This window comes from Coturnix japonica, chromosome 2 (genome assembly GCF_054131305.1).
Source record: "Coturnix japonica strain WE chromosome 2, WE-NBRP24, whole genome shotgun sequence".
Taxonomy (NCBI): Eukaryota; Metazoa; Chordata; class Aves; order Galliformes; family Phasianidae; genus Coturnix; species Coturnix japonica.
This window is the reverse complement of record NC_140664.1, coordinates 25797901-25821895: the sequence shown is the minus strand read 5'-3', so window position 1 is coordinate 25821895 and position 23995 is coordinate 25797901. Positions and strand designations below refer to the sequence as shown.

General features: G+C 40.2%; 1 protein-coding gene across 1 annotated transcript in view; it reads left to right on the top strand.

Moving 5' to 3' along the window:
* The window catches only part of STMN2 (stathmin 2), a 32854-nt gene extending 17568 nt beyond the window's left edge, over positions 1–15286 (top strand). The window contains exons 2-5 of the mRNA XM_015855890.3: positions 4026–4121; positions 4731–4903; positions 11295–11486; positions 13880–15286. Coding sequence (XP_015711376.1) covers positions 4026–4121; positions 4731–4903; positions 11295–11486; positions 13880–13939 — 521 coding nt within the window. The 3' untranslated portion in view covers positions 13940–15286. The remainder of the gene's footprint in view (positions 1–4025; positions 4122–4730; positions 4904–11294; positions 11487–13879) is intronic.
* Positions 15287–23995: the final 8709 nt, after the last annotated feature.

The window sequence follows — 23995 nt, the reverse complement described above, 5'->3', positions numbered from 1 at the left end:
TTCCATGCTTTGTTGAATCTTATTTCTTACTCTTACGCTCTCTTCCAAATAAATTAAAAAGAGTGGGATGTCACTTAGTGACTGTAATTCATCTCAGGAAGCTTACAGGAGGAAGTCTCATGGGTGCCCAGCAAGGCGATGGAGCTGAACCATCCTATGGGTTGCACATTTTGGCCATGGGCAAAATGCCCATTCAGACTTCCCTCCAGGTTCACAGATTCTCAAGGAATAGATTGGTTTCAGTAAGGGAAAACAAATTGACAGATTTGTGTTCATCTGATGTTAAAGTAACATTTACACTCATCTCTCTGCTTTCATGTGTTAAAAATAGTCTTGATTATGAATAATGGTCTCTGCTGTGACACGGCAAGCTGTCCTGACTCTGCTTTGCCAAGGAACAAAATCTGACCCAGATTGCCCATGGCCCATCAGTCAGAGATTTTCATGTTACAGTGAAAACTGTAAAAAATTCCTTATAGCTATTTGACAACAGATGAGAGCAGACAGAGTGGCTTTAACTGTGTTTTCCCTAATGTTCTTGCCTCTCCCAGCAGTAGATAACTGCTGACTTCCAATGGCAGCCATAGTGTTGTCTCTTAGCTTCAGCCTATGAGCAAGTGAGCTGAAGGACCTCTGTCTTTAGTGGAGAAATACGGAGTGTATCTGACCAAATTTGAGGTCAGGAGAGCAATTCAGAAGTGAATCATCAATGGACCCCAGCTAACCAAGCTTTGGTCTACACTGCAGAGCAAGCTGAGAGAGCTCAAACGGGTTCAGTTGTGAGGTAAAGACAACTGGGAGGTACCCTTTAGTTGCACTTCTATCGAGCTCAGCAGCTAATGGTTGTTCACATCATTGGACTAACCTAGTCTAAAGAAAAGACCCTCAAAATGTCTACAGCAGGTAGCACGGAGTCCCTGGGATTGCATCTCTCCACAGATTCCATCCTGCTGTGCATCCCTGCTTACCATGCAGATGCAGCAGGAGGATCTGGCAACTAAAGAGCCCACAAAAATAATTAAAATATAAAAATATAAAAATAATTAAAATATAAAAATATAAATGTTCACCAACACATGGACTGGTTTCATAATTTATAAACACAACTGGTAGAAATAATTTCAGAAGTTTCAGCAAGTAGTGTTATTTGCTTCAAGCTGTGATATTAAGTTGCATTCGGAACTCATTCAGGAAAAAAAAATGATGAATTTTTGTGTTTCAGTCTGATCTGAGATTCTTCTCTGAAGCTGTCAAAGGTTTTAAGGGCATTAGGTACTATCTCCACCTTTCTGCAGTTATGAATACAAGGAATTCACTTAAAAAATAAAATTGTAAGATTTCTAGTACTGAAATCCCTTAGGTTTTTATCAAAAATTCGTATTCTGGGTTCATGCCAGACTTCAAAGCATTTAATGCATCTAAACATTTAAGTGGTGCTGCCTATAACTGAGAAGGTTCTGTTATAATCTTTTGTCAACACTGTTCTTTCCTAGTAATTTTCCTAACAAAGCTTTTTTATTATTATGATTACTATCATTTACTTGCCTTCATTTAACTTGCACATTTAATGCAATGATATGTACCCTTCATGACTGCACAAGAAGCTGTATGGTTAGTAAGCCAGTTGAAACACATTTGGAAAATAAACTTTGTTGCAATCACTGATTCTCTTTATGGGTTTTTAAAAGCTCTGCTATAAAATAGAACAAATTGGTACCTATTTCAGTTAACACAAGAAGACCTGTGTAATATGCATAAATGTTGTACTGTTGACTTTTTTTTAATGTAAAATGTTTCCCTTAGAGAGAATGTGTTTCTGTGGCTACAACACTTAGCTCCACAGAGTTTGGGAAATCACAGTGGTAGGAGGCACATACTACTCAGCTATCCTTTCCTTAAAATGCCATGCATTAAAGAAAAAGTAGTATGGTTAGCCAATGACAACTATGCAGGCACCTCTAGATGGTGGTCTGATTGGAGTGGCTGGCCAGTGTCATACAGGAAGCTCATGACTGAACAGGGGAAGAGCTGTGATTTTCCAAGCTCTGTGGAGTCCAGACGTGTTTTACAGATGACAAGCTAGCAGAACAAACACCTTTTTCTGATTGTTTTGAATGCTGCTAGAAAACAAGATATGTTCAGTGTGAAACAAAGAGAGAAAATAATATCAGGGGCCCCAAAAGGTAGAATTCTTAGGACATCCCTTTGCATGCCTCTTCCTACAAAGATATTATGAGCTGTATGTTGTGTCAGTGATTCAACAGGTCTTTTACAACAATGTTTAGCTTTCAGCTCATATCATCAATCGTCCTGTCTTTAATGGACAAGCTCCTGTGTTTTTACTAGCCCTTCATGCAGGATCTCTCCACAGCCTCCATGATGAAGTTTTGGTGGTGTGGGCAGCTGGCTAGTCAAGCCCTCCTCCAAGGATAGTTGTACAACCATGTCTTTGTGCTTAGAATTACACATGTGGTCATATACTTCATTGGATGAGGGCTTAAATGATTATAACATTACGTTTGACTATCAATAGACGTCAATTTGAAGTCATTTGACTCTTTAGAGGATCTTTGAGTTATTCCTTCCAAGTTGCCACATAGGTTTCAAAAGAAAAACTTGTCAAGTCCAAACTTCCTTAGCAATCTTAGTTCAGAGAAAGTGAAGTCTTCCGTACAACCTTGACCTGAGATGCTGGCTTTCAGCAGTGGTTTCTGTATAGCTGTATGTCCTTTGGGTGGGTTATTTTGTGTCCAAACAAAGATTCATTGACTTAATTAATCATGCACTGGCAGTTAGAAATCCATTCCTAACTGATGTATCATTCAAATACCACCATTCTGAGCAACACCTAAGGGCTCTCAAGACCTCATCAACCACAGGGGCCTTTCTGAGTAGGAAAAAAGAACAACAAAAACAAAAGACAGAAGAGCAGCCATGAGAAATACAAGATGGCAATTTTATCTGCACCTGCTATTTCAAAAACACAGGGTTCTCTGATTTTCTTATTGTAACATCATGGATTAATTTGGTCTAATCTGTTAAATGCAGTACATTCAGACCCAGTTACATTGTAAGTTATGATGTCTGACTCTGTAGATATGATTTTAATAGCAACAGCGATTTGCGTGTGCCAAGGTCAATTTTGAAGCAGCCTCACGAACATATATACCTTGTTCTGTGTGTGCAGCAGCTAGTGTATAACCATAGGACTCAGGAGGCTTGGCTCTTGTCTGGGTTCTAATTTCCAGTTAATAAGCTGAGATGTTAGTAATTAGGAATGGCGAATGCAGACTATCATGTAATGACCAAGGATTGGTACCACCATTTCTCAGTCCTTTAATGGGGTCTATAGACACTGCAGACTAACACTGAAGGTAAATTGCAAGCATGTTTATTGCATCAGCTGATATTCAGTAGACCTGAGTATGGAAGCAAAGTAACTGTACAGGAACTGAACACAGAAATGCTTCTTTGTTTCAAGTACTTTCTCATATTAAGGACATTATGCTAAGGATTTTATAAACAGATCCTCATTTCTGGGTTTATTTTTAATTATCTGGATGACATTTTCATTTGTCGCAGATAATGAGTTTAGCATCTGCCTATGGCAATACATGGGCAACAGTTCAGAGCTGTTCCCAGTTGTATTTGGAGACATCATAGAATTTGTAAGAGCTTCATTTCTTTCCACCTGCCAGGAGATAGTGGGGTCATGGCACCCTTCCAATGCTAAATACATTTCCTGGTAGCTAGATTCACTATAACCGAAAGAGGACTGTGTGCATTTGAGCCAAGTCTGAGGTCATGCATGACAACAGAAGCAGTTTATTCAGTACTGAACATTTCATATTTGATGTGATAAAGACTCCATGTTCAGAAGAAACAACTGAAAGTAAATATTCTGGATAAATCTGCCAGGTGGGCTATGAAGCAGATTTGCTGGTCCATGGTTAGTCAACACAGTCAGGGATTCACTAAGGAGAAGCTGAAGAAGGGGAGCTTGCTAACAAGGTCTCTTGTTTCAGCTTACAAGGAAAAGATGAAGGAGCTGTCCATGCTCTCTCTGATCTGCTCCTGTTTTTATCCTGAACCTCGCAACATGAACATCTATAAATATGACGGTGAGTAACATTCACTGGAAATCATCCTGCAGGTCAGATAATGTACTAATGCTGGGACATGACTCAGTTCGCCATCTTGGTACCTAATGTTAGACAGGCAATATTTTGCTGATTTAACCATTTATTTTTCTGGGTTGGGCTATTGCTGCATTGATGGTGTATTACCCATGATGCTTGATATTTTTTCTAATAGCAACTAACTAAACTCCTAAAGCTATCTCTTTCATAAGGAGATATATTTTTCCTAGTACCCTGAGAAGTCCCACTTGAGAATTACGTGTCTTCACAGCTGACATCATAGTTCCTGAAGATACCCAAAAAAGATGAAAGCATGCTTAAAATTTAATCAGCTTATGTGAAATGACACAGAACCCTAGTAAACTTCCAAAACTGCTGTAAAATTTATCTTCATAGGATTAATGTATAAATAAACTATTGCAGGTAAAACGGGATGTACTTCTCCCAAGGGCAATTTTCTTTAAAATTCCCACAGCAAAGATGCTAAACCATTTGTCTGTATTTCTGATCCTACACTGATTTTTGGACTGCTTTTCTCCCAAATACCATCGCAGTATTGAAGTTCTTACCACTTCTCACTTTATTGTGCAGACATGGAAGTTAAACAAATCAACAAACGTGCCTCGGGCCAGGCCTTTGAACTGATCCTAAAGCCACCATCCCCAGTTTCGGAAGCACCACGAACTTTAGCCTCTCCAAAGAAGAAAGAGCTCTCCCTTGAGGAGATCCAGAAAAAGCTGGAGGCTGCTGAGGAGAGGAGAAAGGTATTTTTCCTTAAGAAAATATTAGTAATTGTAACTGGCAGTGTGCAGGATAACATCCAATTTTCCTATCTATTTGTATGTCTTTCATCTCCATCACTGACTCACAGTGTGCCTGCATGGTTAAAAGCTACTAACAGTTTAACTCAACAGATTAATCTATTTTTTTCAGCATCTTGCAGACAAACCTGGCTAGTCCAAATGTTTGGGAAGCATGTGTCATGAAATACAGGTAGTTTTGAACACAGAGTCCCAGTGGGTTCAAATTCATGTGCTTTATCTCTGTGTGTAAGGATGCATTCAAAGTACCTATGATAGTTAATGAAAGCTGGTTCAGTACTTCTGGTTTCTTGATTTAAGAGACTGATATGCAATTTGAACAGCGACTGCCTGGGCTTTGAGATATTGACTCCATGTAGGGCCTGTGGAAATTAGTCACAAGGCCTATCTGAGTCAACTAAACTGTCTTCTTATTAAGTAGTATGGAGACATGCCAGACCTGAATAAAGAGTGTCCTGGATTGCTCACCAGACCACTTTACTGAAGATGCTCCCATAGCATTGCTACTAAGAGAGGCATTTCAAGCAGACAGTCTGAGTTGTGCTGGAAATAGGCCTTGTGGGGTTATCTACTAAGTCTTTTCTCCCTTATGATCTTACCCATAACAGTCATTTCTTTTTTTATAATAATTAAGCTTGTCACAAAGAGCTTAGAAAGGTTGGTAGACCATCTACAATTAGCAATTAGCAATTAGCAATTAGCAAAGAGCAATTAGCATAAATGCAGTGTGTGCAGATGTGGACAACAATGTATATTAAAGTTCAGGGACAACAGATATGCCAGAGATAGAACATGGGGTATCACCAGCAGAAAAAGGTTCTCCGCTCTCCTTTTGATTCTGTCAGACCAGACCAGGGTTCCTTTCAAGAAAGTCAGTGGAGCCTTTACAGTGCTACATGATGAGAAGTGAATCCTCTAAAGTCAATAAATCTGGATAGCTGATATTTATTTTAAAAGTGTCCCTTATTTTTCACTTGCAGTGGAACTCTGGATCTCACTAACTGGAACAATTCAGTCATTCAGATGTTGTGCATTAGTGCTATAGGTTCGGTCTTTGTTTTTGTCAAGGTATTCTCTTCAGTTGAACATGTCTACATGTGAAAGGCATATGCATATGCGCTAGAACCTGCCCAGAAAAATGAGCAGTAGCACATCCATGTGATGGCAAACTTCAAAGACTCAGTCAGTGAAGTGAAGTACCTCTGTACTGAGTGCATATATTCAAGTAAAGATACAGACACAGAATGAAATGGCAGCAGTTAAGAAGCCCAATATTATGCATATACTTAATGGTAAATAGAAATTGAATGTTCCAGAGATTTCATTTCATTGATTTCATTACTGTTCATTTCTTCTGAAAGGAAAACTCATTATCCGATAAACTGGTAATCAGTGATAGCGGTGCAGGCACCGGCCATTTCTTCCCCTTAATACTACATTCATTTTGAATGAATATGTAGTTAACTGAGTTATTTTAATAGATAAGATCTTCCATGTTAGCAATGCAGGAGAAACTGCAAGAAAAGGAAACAAGAACAGAGCAGAAAACCTCATTACATCACTTAAAATCCTTAGTGCTCCTACATCCCAAGCATTGCCTGCAGTTTTAGTCTAAAAAAAGAGCATATAATGCAGAGGAGTGAAAAATGCAATCACAGGGGTAGAACATCTTCCATATGAAGATAAATTAAACAGTCTATTTCTCAGCTTGGAGAGAGACAACAGATGGAAGATAAGACAGAACTCTTAATGTCATGAACGGTGATGAGAAGATAAATAGGAGCAATTTTATTCACACATCTGAAGGGGAAGAAACATTCAACAAAATCAGACAACAATTTGAAAACAGAGAGGGAATTACCTTTGCATATATCATTTAATCAAGTCTTTGTATTTGTTACTATAAGCTGTTTAGATGTTATTTAAATATTAATTATTTCAAAAAGACAACAGCAAAATTAGTAAAGAAGTACCTTGTAGAAATAGTTCTATGGATACAACATCTGCCTCAGAAAACATATAACCTGGTGGAAGATAGGAAAATGCATAGAAAAGAATCAGGCAGAATTGCCCAACTCCATACACATTTTCCCAAAGCATCTTCCAGTTTCTGCTGCTAGAAAATCTGAGATCCAGCATGGCAGTTGTTATCATGCTTTTTTATCTATGTACATCAGCTATCAGGCATAAGCATTCTAGATCATGTCCTTCCAGCACAGTTCTCATTAAAATCAAGTATGACTAATGGATGAAAATTGCCTTTAAAAAAAATACTCACTGGTTTTACACTTTCTTTTTAGGAATTAGGCCCTGATCTGCTAATTAGGCAATGTTCATTAATACATTTTTACACTGGTGAGAATATCTGCAGCAATACATACATTCCTTTGCTCTGTAACCCCATGGAGGGGGAGCATCTTCCTCTTCTCCTTGTCCTTTTAGACTGTCATTGCTTTAGGAGAGGAATTGTCTCTTCCTGTGTGTTGGCACACTGGTTGGGAAAATGAGTCCCAAGACATACAGAGGAGGTTCTAATAAGTAAAAGTATGCCCCAGTGAGGAATATAATGTAAAAACAAAGAGATGTGGGTGAGATCTAACTTATGGAATGGCTTGGATTTGAAGGGATCAAAGATAATCTAGCTTCTATCAATTTGAGCCCATTTCCTTGCTTTTATGCAGGAACCTCATTTCTGTTACAGAAAACATCACATAATTAATTCCTTCTAAATAAGAGCTAGGAATTTATATGTTGGTATTTGCATCACAGTAGGAGCCTTTAATCCTACCCTGTAGCATATCTTAAATACAAAATACACTGAAAAATATCAAAGTTATTGAAGCTTCTACTGAATAACTTAATTTAAAATAAATCCAGCAAGTGAATAAATTTGTTAGGAAAGTGGAATTCACTTGATTGATAGAACAATAAAATCAGAGATTCATCAAGGTTGGAGAGACCTCCAAGATCATCTAGTCCAGCTGTCCACCTACCCCCAGTATTTCCCCACTAAGTCATGTCCCTCAGTAAAAAATCTAAACATTTCTTGAACACCTCCAGGGACAGTACTCCACCACCTCCCTGCACAGTCTATTGCAGTGCCTGGCCACTCTTTCAAAGAAGAAATTTTTCCTAATATCCAACCTGAACCTCCCCTGGTGCAAATCAAGGCCATTACCTTTCATCCTATTGCTGTTATCTGGGGGAAGAGGCCAATCCCCCACCTCACCACAACCTCCTTTCAAGCAGTTTCAGAGAGTGATAAGGTCTCCCTTGAGCCCTCTCTTCTCCACCAGGGAGGTGGTGGAGTCACCATCCCTGGCAGTGTTCACAAAGCTTCTGGATACAGAGCTAGGAGATATGATTTAGTGGTTTTCTGTAGGTATGGTAAAGGGAGGACAGTTGGACTAGATGATCTTGTAGGTCCTTTCCAACCTTGTGATTCTATGACTCTATGATTCTATGATTGCATATGGTCCTCTAGAAAGCGACTTAAATGCCTGCGTGCATCAGTAATCTTTTCAGCATGATAGTACATTTCTGGAAGCAAAAATATCTATACCAGGAATGTCTAAAAACATTTTTATTCCTCTACATCTAGCATTAGAGGCTGCAGCTGTAGCTGCTTTGATTAAACCTTTTTATATTTAATGTCTCATGAATATTCACCCCGAGTATTCCTTTTTTCCTTTCTCTGCCATTTTACACTAAATCTTCTCTCTCTTCCATCTCATTTCCAGCCTTGTATACTCATTTTCTCATAATAGCTATGCTAGAAACATTTATTGTAAACCATTTACAAGTGCTTTAGATAATGGAATTTGAGAATACCCTTTCCAGCATTTCAATACAATGTTGAAAAATAAGCTTGGAATAAAAACTTCCCACATGAGTTGGATCCCACGTCAAAACTGTCCAAATGCATCAGCTAAAAGCCAATACTAACAACAAAGAGTGTCCATTAGTCTCAGGCACACTAGATATCAAGGTTCATTCATTTTAGCATTTTCTGGATGCATAGCAGGCTTTGAGCAAACTGGGTGGCCAAGATCTTTAGCCAAAAGTATCTGAAACACAAAATCACATAACAATCCAGTACAAAAAAGCACTGCCTGGGTTCCAAAATTGTCATAAGGGTATTTCAACAATGATCAGAATGCAAGGGAAACAGGCAGGCTCACAGCTGGTGTAAGTGGCATTAGAAAAGGGACATCAGTGTAAATGAGACTCTCATCCATGTGTGCTCTGTGAGGAGGAGGCCCCTTATTCTGGACAATTCCTGAGTACCCTAACAATTTTGTCTGAGGAAAAGGGATGTCTTGTAAGGCACATCATAAAGAATATTAGGAATGTGCAGTCAGTTCCTGAAGCCTGGCATAGCTTTAATTTAGATTCTTTCTGATGCCAATGCAATTTACCTCCAAAAAATACTGCATTAATTTCTAAGTAAGTATTTTCTTAATTATCTTGCATTAGTGACCAAATTACTTCTGAAAATATTGCCTGCCAGCATGGCCTCTAGAACTATGTGTACTTTACCATGGAGCTCTAATTTTCTACTTTTCCCACGGATTTATGATAATAGGAAGTAGTTCCAGAAGGCAAAAGGTTTCAGTGGAAGAAAACAAATCCCGACAAACAAGCAAGTGCCCCAAAGACCAAAGGTATTTAGATATCTCCCACTGAAAGCCAATGTTCTTTCCAAAAATGTTGCTTGGAAGCACAGCCCAAATCTTACTTTTTATTATGGGATGCATCCTTAGACATATCTGTTGTCCAAATCTCTGTGTTCTTGATCATATATATAATGGGACTTTCTGTTCCCTTTTGCAACATGTTTTGGCCAGCACATCAGTCATTTCATCTGATTCAATTGATCTGTTGCTATCTGTTCAACACATGCTATAGTAGTAAAAGCGGTAAGGATCAGTGTAAGGTACCAGCCAGCTCAGGGCAGCACTCCCATCAGCTTGCTCCAGAGGTCACAGCTGAGCAGCGAGTCCAGAACTGCAATCAGGCTAGAGGTGAAAGAAAATACTGTGAGTGGCCAAGAGTGACAAAAGTAGCTTTATCTCTGATCTCAAGCAAGCCGTTCCAGCCTTTGAAAGCCAGATAGGTTTCAATCCAGTGTCTTGCTGCAAGATGTTCTGCCTGGCTTCTGCAGTCTTTTCTAGAATCTGCTTAATTTGCCTTGTCAGTATATTTGGCTGTATGTCTACCCTACCTTTGTTAATATATTTGTTTTCTCCTTCTAGCTGGGTCTTCCACATGTAAGAAAACTGCAGCTTTTTTTCACTCCTTTAAAAGCCACACAATAGAATTTAGTAGAATTCATTACCACTAATTGTAATTACTGGTTAAAACCCTTAATTTAGGCCTTAAACTAATCATTTTTATGGATAAAAATGGCAACAGCGTATTGTTATCTGCACTGAAATATACACTTAGCATTCCAGAGCCATATTTCTTCCCTGTTTTCTGTTTGCCTCTCATGCTTTTTCTAATTTATTTTTTCCAAAAGCATACAGTGCTGTTTATCATTTCCAAATAACCCCCCTGAAACACAGTCTTTTCTTCTAGACTTGCCTGAGGATGGGCCCAGTGCTGCAAATTCTCTGGCTTCTCTCCTAGGATTAGTTGTTCTGTGTTAGTAACTTGATTTAAAACAAATAACAAGCCTTGTTCTTCTGAGCAATAAGTTTACAAAGGATACAACACTAGAACATGGCTAATTCCTACCTTCAGTTTTCATCTTTCTTAAATAATTTAGGTGAAAATACAATTTTTATCTATTTTCTACACAACAAAACACCCTTTTTCTTTCATAATTAATGAGGAGAAGCTGAACATAAATACTGGGAGAAAAAACATCATCTATATTGATTCTGTTTATCTTTCACAATGGTAAACTTCAAAGCCTGTTACCATTCATGCATACTAAAGGACTGCCTAACCTGGGCAAAAAACATGCCTTCATTTTAACACCATTCCCTTCAGTTCCCAGTCCTGCATCTCTACAAACAAAATATTCACACCTAAAGGACCACAGCTTTCAGAGGTTAAGCAACCACTGCAGTAACCGTGAACAGCGTTACTTGTTAACAGAAGTGATTTGGACACTGCTCTGCTGCTGCCCACATTTAGCCAGTGCCTCTCAGCCCATTATTGAAACTAATCTGGTTTCTACACAGCAGTGATTTTACCCAGCAACGCCTTTAAAAGCAAATGAACAGATATTACAGTTTCCAAATTTGGTTAAGAGCTCCATGGAGGTTTTTTGCTCCATGTGGGTTTTCAGGACACTTCTTTCAGCCACATGTCTCTCTGTTTCCAGTCCCAGGAGGCCCAGGTGCTGAAACATCTGGCAGAGAAGAGGGAACATGAGCGAGAGGTGCTTCAGAAAGCTCTGGAGGAGAACAATAACTTCAGCAAAATGGCAGAGGAAAAGCTGATACTGAAAATGGAACAGATCAAAGAAAACCGTGAAGCTAATCTAGCTGCTCTTATTGAACGTCTCCAAGAAAAGGTAACTGCACCATCACTCCTCACCTTGGACTAGAGAAGAGCATCTAATCAGTATTTCAAAGAGATGCTGTTTGTAGCTCTATTCTAAATTGCAAAACTTAAGTTAGTTTTAAACCATAGTCCCTGATGCCTATCTAAGCCACTTTTGGGAAGTCACAGGTTGGCAGGGAGCATTGGGTCCATCTGACCCAGCCCCCACTCCAGAAGAGACACCCAGTGCAGGGGGCCCAGATAACATCCAGGTGGCTAAAGAAGGTCTTCAAGAAAGAGACTCCACAATTTCTGGGTAACCTGCATCAGTGCTTCATCACCTGCACAGCACAGAAGTGATTCCTGGTGTTCAGAGGGAGCCTCTTGTATTCCAGTTTGCACACAGTGCTTCTTGTCCTGTCACCCTTCACATCCCCCCTTCAGATATTTACAACCACTGATAAGATTTCCCTTGTGCCAGGAGAGGAAATTCACTGGTCAAATTAAACATTTATCCTGCATATGTATAGTTATTGACTTCTGATGGGGAAAGAGTGAAAAAATCAGGAAAAATTCTTTCCTATACATTAAAAGGTGCCTATTCTGCCAATAAGCCTTGCAACTAATACAGTGTAATCTTTCCTTTGAAGATCTTTGGTACAGCCATAGGAATTCCTTTTGAGAATCCAGAAAATTACAAAACACACATTTGAGAACCAAATGTACCCTTCTCCAAATCACCCCTCCTAAGCAAGAAAGGGAGACATGAGAATTAAGGTTCAGAAGGGTTAATAAAAAGATAATTTACATCTATTTCTCTCACCAATGAACTTTCTAATATTTTTGCAAATAAATGATGAATAGAAAGAAAGTAGCTCCCAGTCACTTCCAATGAAATCTCTCTAAATGTTTCTTTGATGGAAGCAAGAGTCCCACACAGCAGAAAAGAAACAATTGTTTACCCAAGGTTTAAGTTCTGCCTTACAGAACTGCATACTGCAAACTTAACAATTGCAGAGTTTAAGAAGTGTGTTCAGATTACTTGACATTTTCGCAGTAGATGACTTTACAGGCACATATCCCAAAGCTTATGAAAACAAAGGGAAAAGCCAATTAGCCATCCTTGAGATCCAAAAGAAAATGGAACGGACAGCTGGAGCAGCTCAATGCTATGCTAATATTAACAGGCTGTTAATCCCCTCTTCCTCTGCAATATGATGGCAAATGTTTATGAAATCCAAAGAAGGTTTTTGAACAAAGACTATGATAACTCATGTGAGGAAATTTGTACAGACCAAAATTTAAATATTATGTGCTATATTGTTTTGCTAGCTCTTACTATACAGGAAAAGATTATGTGATATATCTTCAAGAGTGACCCAGAACTGTGGATGCCTCAAGGTTATGGTGTCTAGAAGCTCCTATAAGATCAAAGATAACTTTTGCATTCTGCAATTAACTGGAGCCCTGGGTAGCAGGTCCCTTAGAAAATCTGGCACTCAGAATTATTAATCTTAAAAGAAACTGTGATTTACAGACTCAGATGATACAATAAGCTGTGTTGGCCTATGATCCATAGCTTATCTCAGCCAATAAAAAGATTCCTATTGTATTCATTGAATTTTTTACCAATCCCCACAGAATATCCCCTAATGTATGAAAATATCTAAGTGCCTTAAACAGAAATCAGCTAGAAATGAGTTACTTCTCTAGTTACCTTGTGACTTGTCATTTAGTTTTTTTCACTGGTAAGATAGAAATGGTAAAAGTCTGATTGTTTGACAGCTGAAAAATGAGAGGCACGAATCAAAGATGCTAAAATCTTGAACCTGCCCAAAATTATAAAGTTTTATAAACTGCCTGAATGGAACATTTCCTACATTCATTTGACAGCTGTTGTTCCTGACCACAGACCAATTTCCACAGAAGTATCTGAATATACAGTGGCTCAAATAAGTCTAAATTAATCATGACTGTTTTTGTAAAATAGAAGACAACATGGATATAACTAGACAGAAGGGCGTAGCATTGACTTCTAGTATAAGCCCCCCAGCTTCATCATGGCAGGCGAAAGACAAAGAGGACATCTAACTTAATTGTTCAGTCTAAGGAGGTTAGAATGGAATGGGATAGGATGGGATGGGATGGGATGGGATGGGATGGGATGGGATGGGATGGGATGGGATGGGATGGGATGGGATGGGATGGGATGGGATGGGATGGGACGAGACAGAACAGGACAAGATGATAGGATAGGATAGGATAGGATAGGATAGGATAGGATAGGATAGGATAGGATAGGATAGGATAGGATAGGATAGGATAGGATAGGATAGGAAAACTCAGCTATGTTAACAACAGGAGCCTCCATTGACTTGCAGGTTGGGAACAAGGTTTGATTTTCCCTTTCTTGCTGTTTTCCAGGAGAGGCATGCTGCAGAGGTCCGTAGAAACAAGGAGCTCCAGGTGGAACTGTCTGGCTGAGAACAGCAATGGTGGATGTGACCCATCCCCACCATTAGTAAACTCCCCCTGCCTATATTATTATGGATCATGCGATATCAGTATGGGAAATGTATGACATGGTTTAAAAAAAAAATAAATCAAGAACTCAATAAAAACTTTAAAAAAGAAACAAAACAAAATAAAAGAAAACCAATGCGGTCTCTTTGCAGAATGATTTGCTTGATGTTTAAAAAACTTGGATCTTATTTTGTAAATACTTACATTTTTGTTAAAAAATACAAGTATTGCATTATGCAAGTTATTTCATAATCTTACATGTCCTGTAACAGGCTTCTGATGTTGTCTATTTCCACTCGATTGAATTTGCTGGGTCTGTCCATTTGAAGCACCTCATGTCTAACTCCATTCCCTGCGACTTTCATTCCAACTCACCATGAGGTCAGTAGTAGTTCAATGGTGCTAGAGACCAGTCATTGCCTAAAGACCTAGACTGCTTTGCCATCGATGAGCTTTGTTGAAACAGTGACTAGACCACAGGTGTCGTGACTTCATATTCAGCTGTCCAAGACAAAAGACTCTTAAAATGTAGTTTCTTCAAATGCAGCTTGCGCTACAGGACTCTGTAGCATGCTGTATAACTGAAGTTAAATCACCACGTGCACTACTTGGTGCTTCTGCTTTCTGAAGCAAGAGGCAACAAATAACAGCTTTGCAACCAGATGAAAGCAAGTGGTATCAGTTTGAAATGAATTTTAAAGGCACATCGTAACCATCAAGCTCTGACAAATTCTAAATGATGCCAAACAGCCATACAAGTGCTAATTGTAAAGTGAGCTTACTCTACCACTTGAAAATTTATTAATGATGCAACTAATAGATAGCATCAAGTGGCTTTATTTGTAGGTGCCATGATCTATGATACTTCTCTGATGCTACTGTAGTACATGTGTAACAGTTAAAGAGGCAATCAAATACTTCACTGGGAACCTGTGAACCAGATGTTACCTTTTTGTTTTTCACACTGCTGACTTCCATTTGTCATGACCTTTATTCTTCAGTGTTAGCCAACCCTAGTGACGGACAGCTAGGACTGGATGATCTTGGAGGTCTTTTCCAACCTTGGTGATTCTATGATTCTATGACTAAGAGGGCTGAAGCAGGAATGAACTAGGCAGGGTGCTTGTGCCAAGTACAGTATCATGAAACCTAACACATCGTCCCCAAAATAGCTGCAGTTTTGAAGTTGTCCCTGCCCCCCCAGAGGTTGCTGCCTGCATATTCTACTCTTCATTAGTGCTATTTTCCTGTATGTCATTGTGAGCAAGCTGTGATTAATAAAGAATTGGGGTTCTGTGAACTGAAAAAGGGCTTGTCTCTTCTCTCGCTCCATTACTTCTGGCATGTGCCCACATGAGGCGAAAGCCTAACGGAGTCATAAAAGCATGGAAATGAGATTTAAATAAGACCTATTAATAAATCAACCTATTTCTCTGCTAATACAGCTCCAGCTCCCACTAAGTGTTTTCCAGTGCTTAGGCTGGTTATTTTTAAAGTTTACCATATAAACCTATGCTCATGACTTCTAGCATTGAGTTATTACAAAAGAGATAAGTACGCGTACGTGCACCCCTTAGCCAGACTCAGTACTGAAAAAAAGGGAGTTTCGTGAAAGAGAAGTTAATGAAGTTGTCCTATGCACAAACATCCATAACTGCATCAAGATTCTGTTGTGTACCTACACTCTGACTCTCAGGGTGAAAGGAGTTCATGTATAGGATTTTCTGAAAAACACAAAACAGACCTGCTGAGCTGCAGAGCTGAGATATAAAACTGGATCTGGCTCCATTTACAGCATCTAGAGAGTTAATTGAAAATTACCCTCAGGATTAGTTTTCTAATTTAAAGTTGTGCAAGTGCTGTCAATTGCTCTTTTGGAGAGATGGGCCAGAAGCTCCAGATCTGCAACAGTTGGTTTCTGATTCATGCAGCCTGTCTTATTTCAGAGCCAAGTTACATCCCTGGAAGACTTGGACCTTGGTCAAAAAGCTGTAGGAACTCATCCACGCACAATGCTGCTAGGTCAGCCCTGTGTGCAAGGAGCTCTGTATCTCAGAGTAGGAGCAGCAGTCCAACTTGTTGCAGTAAGTTGGTTTTGCAGCCTAAATTACTTGTTTTTCTGGCAAAATTATTAGGAGTAAGCCTGGCAGAGAAGTCAAACAATAAACTTTGAAACCTGGATGTCAAGCTTCAGCATTGCCAAGTCTTCAAAATTTGTGTCTTCCTTTAAGCCCTAGTGAAAAGGGCTTATTTTTATTTATTTGCCTTTAAGGTTCAGGATTTTGATTTGAGGTCTCTTGGATATTGGTTTAATTTCCTAATGACCAGTCATGTGCCAAGTTCTTACAGCCCTCTGACTCAACAAGACCCGGTTGTGTTTCAGACCTTAGTTTGATTGCTCTGCATAGCCAACAGGGCAACAAGACAAAGACAGACCTGTGGTGCAGGGCCCAAGAAGGGCAGCCTGCCTTGTTTCCATGGAACAAACCTCTTTTCTCCCACAAACAAATGTGTCCATGTCCAGGAGGGTCCTTAACACGTGCCATCCCCAGAAGCAGTCCTGGGCCTGTTATCAAAACTGAACCAGAGAATTAATGAAGAAGGCAGTCTGTTCTCTGTGGGGCACTATCAGAGTCAATGCTTTCATCCTGATGGGTTTACTGTAGGATACACACACACACACACAGCATGAGCACCTATTTGATCCAACAGTTTTCAAATCCCATCACATCGAACCCAATGCTCTCACCAGGTTTTGGCTGGAGGAAAAGAGGACCGCGTGGGAAGAGGCAGGACCTATTCCCACCTTGCAGCACATGCCCTGCTCTGAGCAGGCTCGGCAGGGTAAGGAAACGGTTCATACAGCAGGGGGCTGTTGCCATCGAGTGGAAGAATTTGAGACGCTTTCCTACACTCGGGTATGGTGTTGCAGAGACAACGGTGCAACAGTGCCATGCAGTGGTCAGTTTTAAGAACAGGAATAACCTGAGTACACGGGATTGCACGGATTTCTCTCAGAAGGAAATTCAGCTCATCTGCCTCACAGTAACTTGTGGCACAACCATAGGTGGCACAACCATGTAAAGCCAAAAAGGGCTTGGCATTTTGGTGTGGAGTGAGTAGCCTGACATGCAGTCATTGCAAAAGTACCACTAGAAACTTGTGACAGTTGGAATATTTACATTTTTTGCGACTTCGAACACACCTACGAAGAAATGGGTAACATTCAGCGGCCAATCCAGAGGAGAGTCATAGGAGATGACATAAAGCAACCTCAGAAATACAGGGAACAAGTATAACCAGCATTGAAAGCCAGCGTGGATCAGAGGCAGAGTAACCCATGAAAAAGCTCTGACATTTGGAATGCAGGTTTCAGCTCCCAGCAGAAGAAAGAGACTGGTCATTTTTAGAGCTGTCACCATTATGAACTCTTTTTCTCCCTCTACAAATACTGGGAATCAGGATGGAGAAGCCTAAAATCCAGCCTACAGTACGCATAAAGACAATTCAAGGCTCTAAGCGGTAGAAACAAAAGTCTGCTGTGGACTCCCCATGGATAAGGAAAATATCTGATGCACAAGAAAATGCTTATGCCTTGGGTATTCAGTAGCATCTGAGCCTTAAAACTTCCTCTGGGAAAAATAATGGTAAGTTAATCCTCCAAATGTCCACAATAACTGTAGGTATACATATGTTTGATAGTTTACTTGGGCAAACTTCCACATCAAGCCTACAGCATGATGCCAGCTTCCCTTTCCTTTGGGTACCAGTACATAGACGCTGAAAGTATCTTCCTACTGTGACACATTGGCTTTGGTCAAATGGGTCCCAGGAAAGGAAGCTCCTGAGTGGCTCCTGAAGACGGAGCACAGGAAAAAGGAGAGTGGAGGTCCTGGAACAGGCTGCCCAGGGAGGTTGTGGATGCCCCGTCCTTGGAGGTGTTCAAGGCCAGGTTGGATGGGGCCCTGGGCAACCTGATCTAGTAAACATGGAAGTTTGGTGGCCCTGCCAGGCAGGGAGGTTGGAGCTTCATGGTCCTTGAGGTCCCTTCCAACCCAGGTCATTCTGTGATTCTGTGATTCTGTGAAAAGCATTATCCCATATACAAGCCAGGTAAATGTGGTGTAAGGAAGCAGCTGATATAAGGAAACAATTTCAATTTTTCTTACCTGTTCTGGTTGCAACAGATTTTTAAACAAAATTTGGAATGCGACTGTGCCATAACAAAATATGTTTCGAAAACATTAACTTATCAGATATCCAGTTTGACAAATAGTCTTTATATGGCAATTTCCATAAAATCCACAGGCTCATGAAAATCCTCCTGTACAACTATTTGTGACCAAAAGAGGGCAAACTCTGATTATTTAACATGTAACAATGTGTGGTGAGTTTTGCCCTCAGACACTTGTCTAGCTGTGTGTTAACCTGCAGCCCTGCTTTAGAGCATCATGAAGACTGATGCAGTATTATTTCTACTGAAATCTGGATTTGAGTATATATGTTTGGAACGGAAGGGAAGGGAAGGGAAGGGAAGGGAAGGGAAGGGAAGGGAAGGGAAGGGAAGGGAAGGGAAGGGAAGGGAAGGGAAGGGAAGGGAAGGGAAGGGAAGGGAAGGGAAGGGAAGGGAAGGGAAGGGAAACTAAAAAATGCCATATGTAATATAAACATCTTTTAAGTGTAACATCAACTTCCTTATAGCTGAATTTGGAGAAGCCTTGTAAAGGATGACAGAGAGGTGAGCAGACTCATCAGCTGCACTGTGTTTTACATATAACCCTTTGTAACTGAAAAAGCATAGAGTACAGTGGCATATAAACAGCTTTCAATCAACAGTGCTCCAATTACCTGAATACCTACCTGCTGTAGGTATTACCTTGGGAGCAGTGCCAGATAAATGCAAGTCTTTTGCCTCCAGGGACAGGTTTGGGAGCAGCATAGTTCCTTGTACACAAAACACAGCCTGCTTCTGAATTAACAGTTTCTACTAGATTTCAGATGTCCCTGTGAGGAGCCAGCTCAAGTCTTCTCTGTGCTGTGCCCTGTTATGAGTGCTGCAGGGAGCTCCACTCAGCCCAGGACGGTGTGTCAGCTCAAATCCATGCACCCATGCACTCAGCTACAACCTGCAGCAGAGCTGGTGCGGAAGGAGAATACACCTCCTGGGCACCGCAGGGAAGGAGGAGGCTGTCAGCTGCCAGCTGCCACTGGGACACAGCAGGAAAAGGGGAAAGGGGGCCACAGTACTCAAGCTGGGTTTCTGATAGCAAAATAGAGTGTGCTGTTTCTGCTCTGAGCTCAAAATAATTTCTGGAGGCAGGTAGGCAGGCAGACATGGACTGCTGGCATCATTTGGCCTCCATGCTGAGACATGTTTAATGCTTGTACATGTAGCAAGCAGTCTTGGCTACAGAAAGTCCTTTGCATCACCCAAGGCATCTGCTGGCTCTTGCAGCCCATGTGCGAGGATGGATCCAAACAGCCCTGAGCTCCCTGGCATGGGCTCAGAACCGGCTGAGCTCAGCCAGCTTCACACAGGAGCTCCCCAACTGCTGGGAGTCCCAGGGCAAGCCAAAACAAGCACTCAGGTGCCATAATGCAGCTTCATGGGCTCTGCTCTTTACCCATGGAGGGCAGGCAGGGTCACCACAGCTGCACAGGTGGAGCCAAGGCAACACCTTATTCTGCAGCAAGCTCTGACTCTTTTTCCCCAGAGCAGCAGACAGGTTGTCCCTCTGGTCACAGCTTCTACTTGGTCACAAGTACTTGGTGACAGATGCCCATAGGTGAGTCTGAAGACAGGACAGGCTCATGGCAATGCTTCCCAGCCTCCTGCAATATGCATCTCTGAAGCTGCCTGAGTAAGAACTGTGTAGTATCAGTGTAATAACAATGTAGTATTTAGCATCTCTGATTGATATTTTCTTTTATTGATATGTCTGACACCTAAGATGCATGGAAGCCCATCCTGTAACACACAGTGACCAACATGCAGTCGGATACTACTTTACATGTAGCCTTCATCTGATTCTCTTGGCAAACAGAACAAGGCAAGAAGTTTCTAAAGCAAAGATAATTGCTTCCCAGGGGAATAAAGCACATAGGTGTAGCCTGTATCTCTCTCTTTTTCCCACCACACTTCAAACTATTTTTTAATGGGCTTAAAGGCAGGGCAACAGCTATAAATTAGGCAAGTATTTCAGCTTGGTAAAGAGCTCCATATGCGTTTTTTATCACTGAAGTGCTACACACAGCACAGTGCTATCAGTAGTAATTGAATGATGTGCAAGGTCTGAAGTGTAAACAAAAATGAATCATTAAAAAAGAAGCACACTGTTTCTGAGCAGTGTATGGATTTCTGCTGAATGCAGTATTGAGCTTTCCCTCCTTTGTGGTGAAAATCAAGCAGAAATACCCCAGTATCAAATCCCAGAGGAGCAATACCCGTAATCTTAATCTTTCTTTGTTTGTGTGACACAGGAAAACGTAATCTTTCTCCTTATTCTGCTCAGTGATTTATTCATTATTCTGGTGTTAAAGACGACTTGTTTTCTTTCTGATAGTCTTGTGTTAGAAGCTGTAGTTGGCTGAAAGCACAGAAAATGCTATCTGCATGCTATCTCATTAGAAAAAAAAAAAAGGCTTAAAACTTGCTTTCACTTCTTTGCATTACTGTGGAGACAGTAATGTTCTTCAAGTGACCACCACATTTACAGCACTCTGAAAAGAAAGGAACAGAAACGAAGTATGAGATAATCTCTATTACACTTGGCCAGATAAGGGCTGGCTGAAATACAGCTACAAGTAGCTAGAGCAGTTGCAGCTTTATGAGGATGCTTAGAGAAAGACTATATATATATATATAGTATGATATTGATATATATAAATATATATATATATTTGAGATACAGAATGCTTAGAGAAGAGCTGAAACAACTTGTGACTTTCACAAGGTAAAGGTAAGACTCATGAATCTTATCATCTTGAGGGCCGTTTCTGAGAAAATGCCTGCAGATGGAGATAAATCACACCAATGAAGCAATAGGCTTTGGTAATACTAAAGCAAATGGCTATGTGGGTGATACCATGAATATTCATGTTATTCATTGCATTGCATGAGGTAACTGCTACATGTCAACTGAGGTAACCGCATCAGTAACTGCAGATATTTTATTACATCTAAATCTAAGAAATCTTACTATGAAATTATAAATGTAGCTCTTTCAATATCAAGTGCTGCAATTAGCACTGCAATGTACTGGAGAAAGCTATGAGTTTGATTTGTCACTGAAGTAATGCAGTCTGTGAAGTATTAACTACTCCATATGCAATCATAAAATTATTTTAACATAATTTTTTTTTTTTTTAAATGATAAAATCACCCTCGAACAAGGGATCACTCTAGAGGATTCTTCATGAAGAAGAGAAGAAACAGTCAAGCGTCCTGCACAGAAGTGATCAGCTCATGATCTGAAGGCCACCTTCCTTCCTGTACTTGAAGAGATCATATAAACAGGAGTGGGAATGACTGTTTACATGGGTGAACGGTGATAGAACAAGGAGGAATGGTTTTAAACTAAGGCAGAGGAAATTTAGGCTATATATTAAGAAGAAATTTTTCACACAGAGGTTGGTGAAGCACTGGAACAGGTTGCCTAGAGAGGCTGTGGATGCCCCATCCCTGAAGGCATTCAAGGCCAGGCTGGATGTGGCTCTGGGCAGCCTGGTCTGGTGGTTGGTGACCCTGCACATAGCAGGGGGGTTGAAACCACATGATCATTGTGGTCCTTTTCAACCCGGGCCAATCTATGATTCTATGATACCTGCAAGACACAAAACAGCCTCTGATGCCAATAGCAGGCCAGATGGGTAGGTGATTCAGGTGAAAATTTCCTGCATTCAGGTCCTTCTATCACACAGACCAGAGATTTAAGCTGTAATTGGACAATCAATGGAAGCACACTGTTCCTATGAAGGGTATTAGAATCAGGGCACCTCAAAGCAGAAGTTGAAGTGTCACTAATGTCTTTTTACCTGTGCTTCATATGACTCACATGCTGCCTACCTCAGTTAAGCAGGTCTCTCTCACGACCCAAGTCCTCCTTGTAATTCTCCATGTTGCTCACATAAGTTACTCATTCTCTGAACAAGCTTGTACATAGCACTGGGCTTGATTTTGTAGTGAAGCTGTAGGAGAATTTCTTGAAGACTATTGAATGTCATAGAAAGGACCCACCTTACTTCAAACTGCTTAGTATTTTCTGGAAGAAGAGTTCTCCTGAGGCTATGGTAAAGAAAAATATGTAAAGGAAAAAAGCAGACTGTTTATAAAGCACGTCTGCTTCACCCCATCTTGGGTATTTTGTTCATCATACTGTAAAATAAGACAATATTCACAAATCCCGATAAGAGTGTTTCATGACAAATGAAGGTCATTCTTTGGAATTTGCATGAGGGGATGAAGCAACATAACAAGGCAACACATCATTTTGAGTGTTTGGACCTCATTAATTCATGTGTGCCTCTTGAAAATGTACAATGCTTTCCCTATGAAAAGCTGTTTAAGTCACACACAAGGATTTGCACAGAATTCAATACTTGTTGTCAAACTGAAGAAGTGTTTTACTTTTAGAAGAATTAAGTTTGCCTCTCAAAAAACAGATGTGGATCTGCAAAATTGCTTAAGGACAAGCTTCTTTCCTTTTCTTTCTCATCAATCACAATTTGATTATATAGCCATCATTTTGCTTAAACTGAGTCCCTTTTCATGGATTCTTCAAAGAGGACTGTGTGGATTATAATGAAATAGTTATGGCGTTATGAACATATAAGAAATACTTCAATTGGACATTGTTAATAACTGCTGCAAATGTTTTGCACTATGTTAGCATTTAATTGGTTTTGATCATTCATGTTTTCATCCATAAGAGAATCCTGAATTAATTTTTGATGTTGAAACATTATCCCTATTTTTATTACTCCAAAGAAAAATTGCTACTGTTATAAAAGCCACAAATAAACACATCCTCAGAGTAGAACATTTTCACTCATAAATGTTTGTATTTTGACCATGCTTTAAAAAGCACGATTAAAAATTAATTATAAATATCACAGAAAGGGATGAAGTAACACTGAAGATGTGTGGTCACTCGTTTGATCTTTGCATGGTTAATAAAGAATCTGACCTCGATATTCACTGATATCAACAGGAATTTGTTCCATAATGTTGAATCAAGCTCCAAATATGTCATTCAAGATCTCACAGTTGAAAAGCTGAGTCATTGTGAAAGGGAAACATTTAGAGTCACTGGAGTAAATTAAACAGGGCACATGCTGTAGCCCTTCAGATAACATCCTCTTTTCACCTAGACGCCACCTCATAACCTAAAAAGGGAAAGTACATTGCTAATAATGTGGAGCTATGGCAGTCATCCATTCATCACATGTATTCAGATTGCACTTGTATCTACCTGCTAAATGTAGACCATCAATCAATCATACAAACAAACAAAACCACAGACCCAGCAAAGGAAATACTGTCATTGGCCACCTACAAAGAAAGATCAGTTATAAGGTTTAGTGCCTGTGACCCTGTTTGGGACTTGGTTCAGGAGTGGCAGCTCTCCATTCTCTGACACAAATGAGATGCCTTCCAGTTTTCCATGCAGTTATCAAGTCCAATAATCCTTGTATCATAGATGAAGTCATCAAAACAGCAGATTTGGTGCAAGAACTACAAACAGACCTCTCTCCACTGAGACCTGCATCTCAACAGCATACCTGAGGAGCAATGTGTATTAAAAGCAACTCCTTTTGTGTCAAATTCAGGCAGCATTGGTGTCGTGATGAAAAGCATGATGATAATTCCTACTTTACAGTATTCCCAGCCACGGAATAATCTTTCATCAAATAAGAAAATCAAACCACAGCCTTACGGCCTGTCTAACATACCCCTTGATCTTGGGTGCTAAAGCTGGAGGCAGGGAGATGATGTTGTAGTTAGGAATCTGTGAGGAC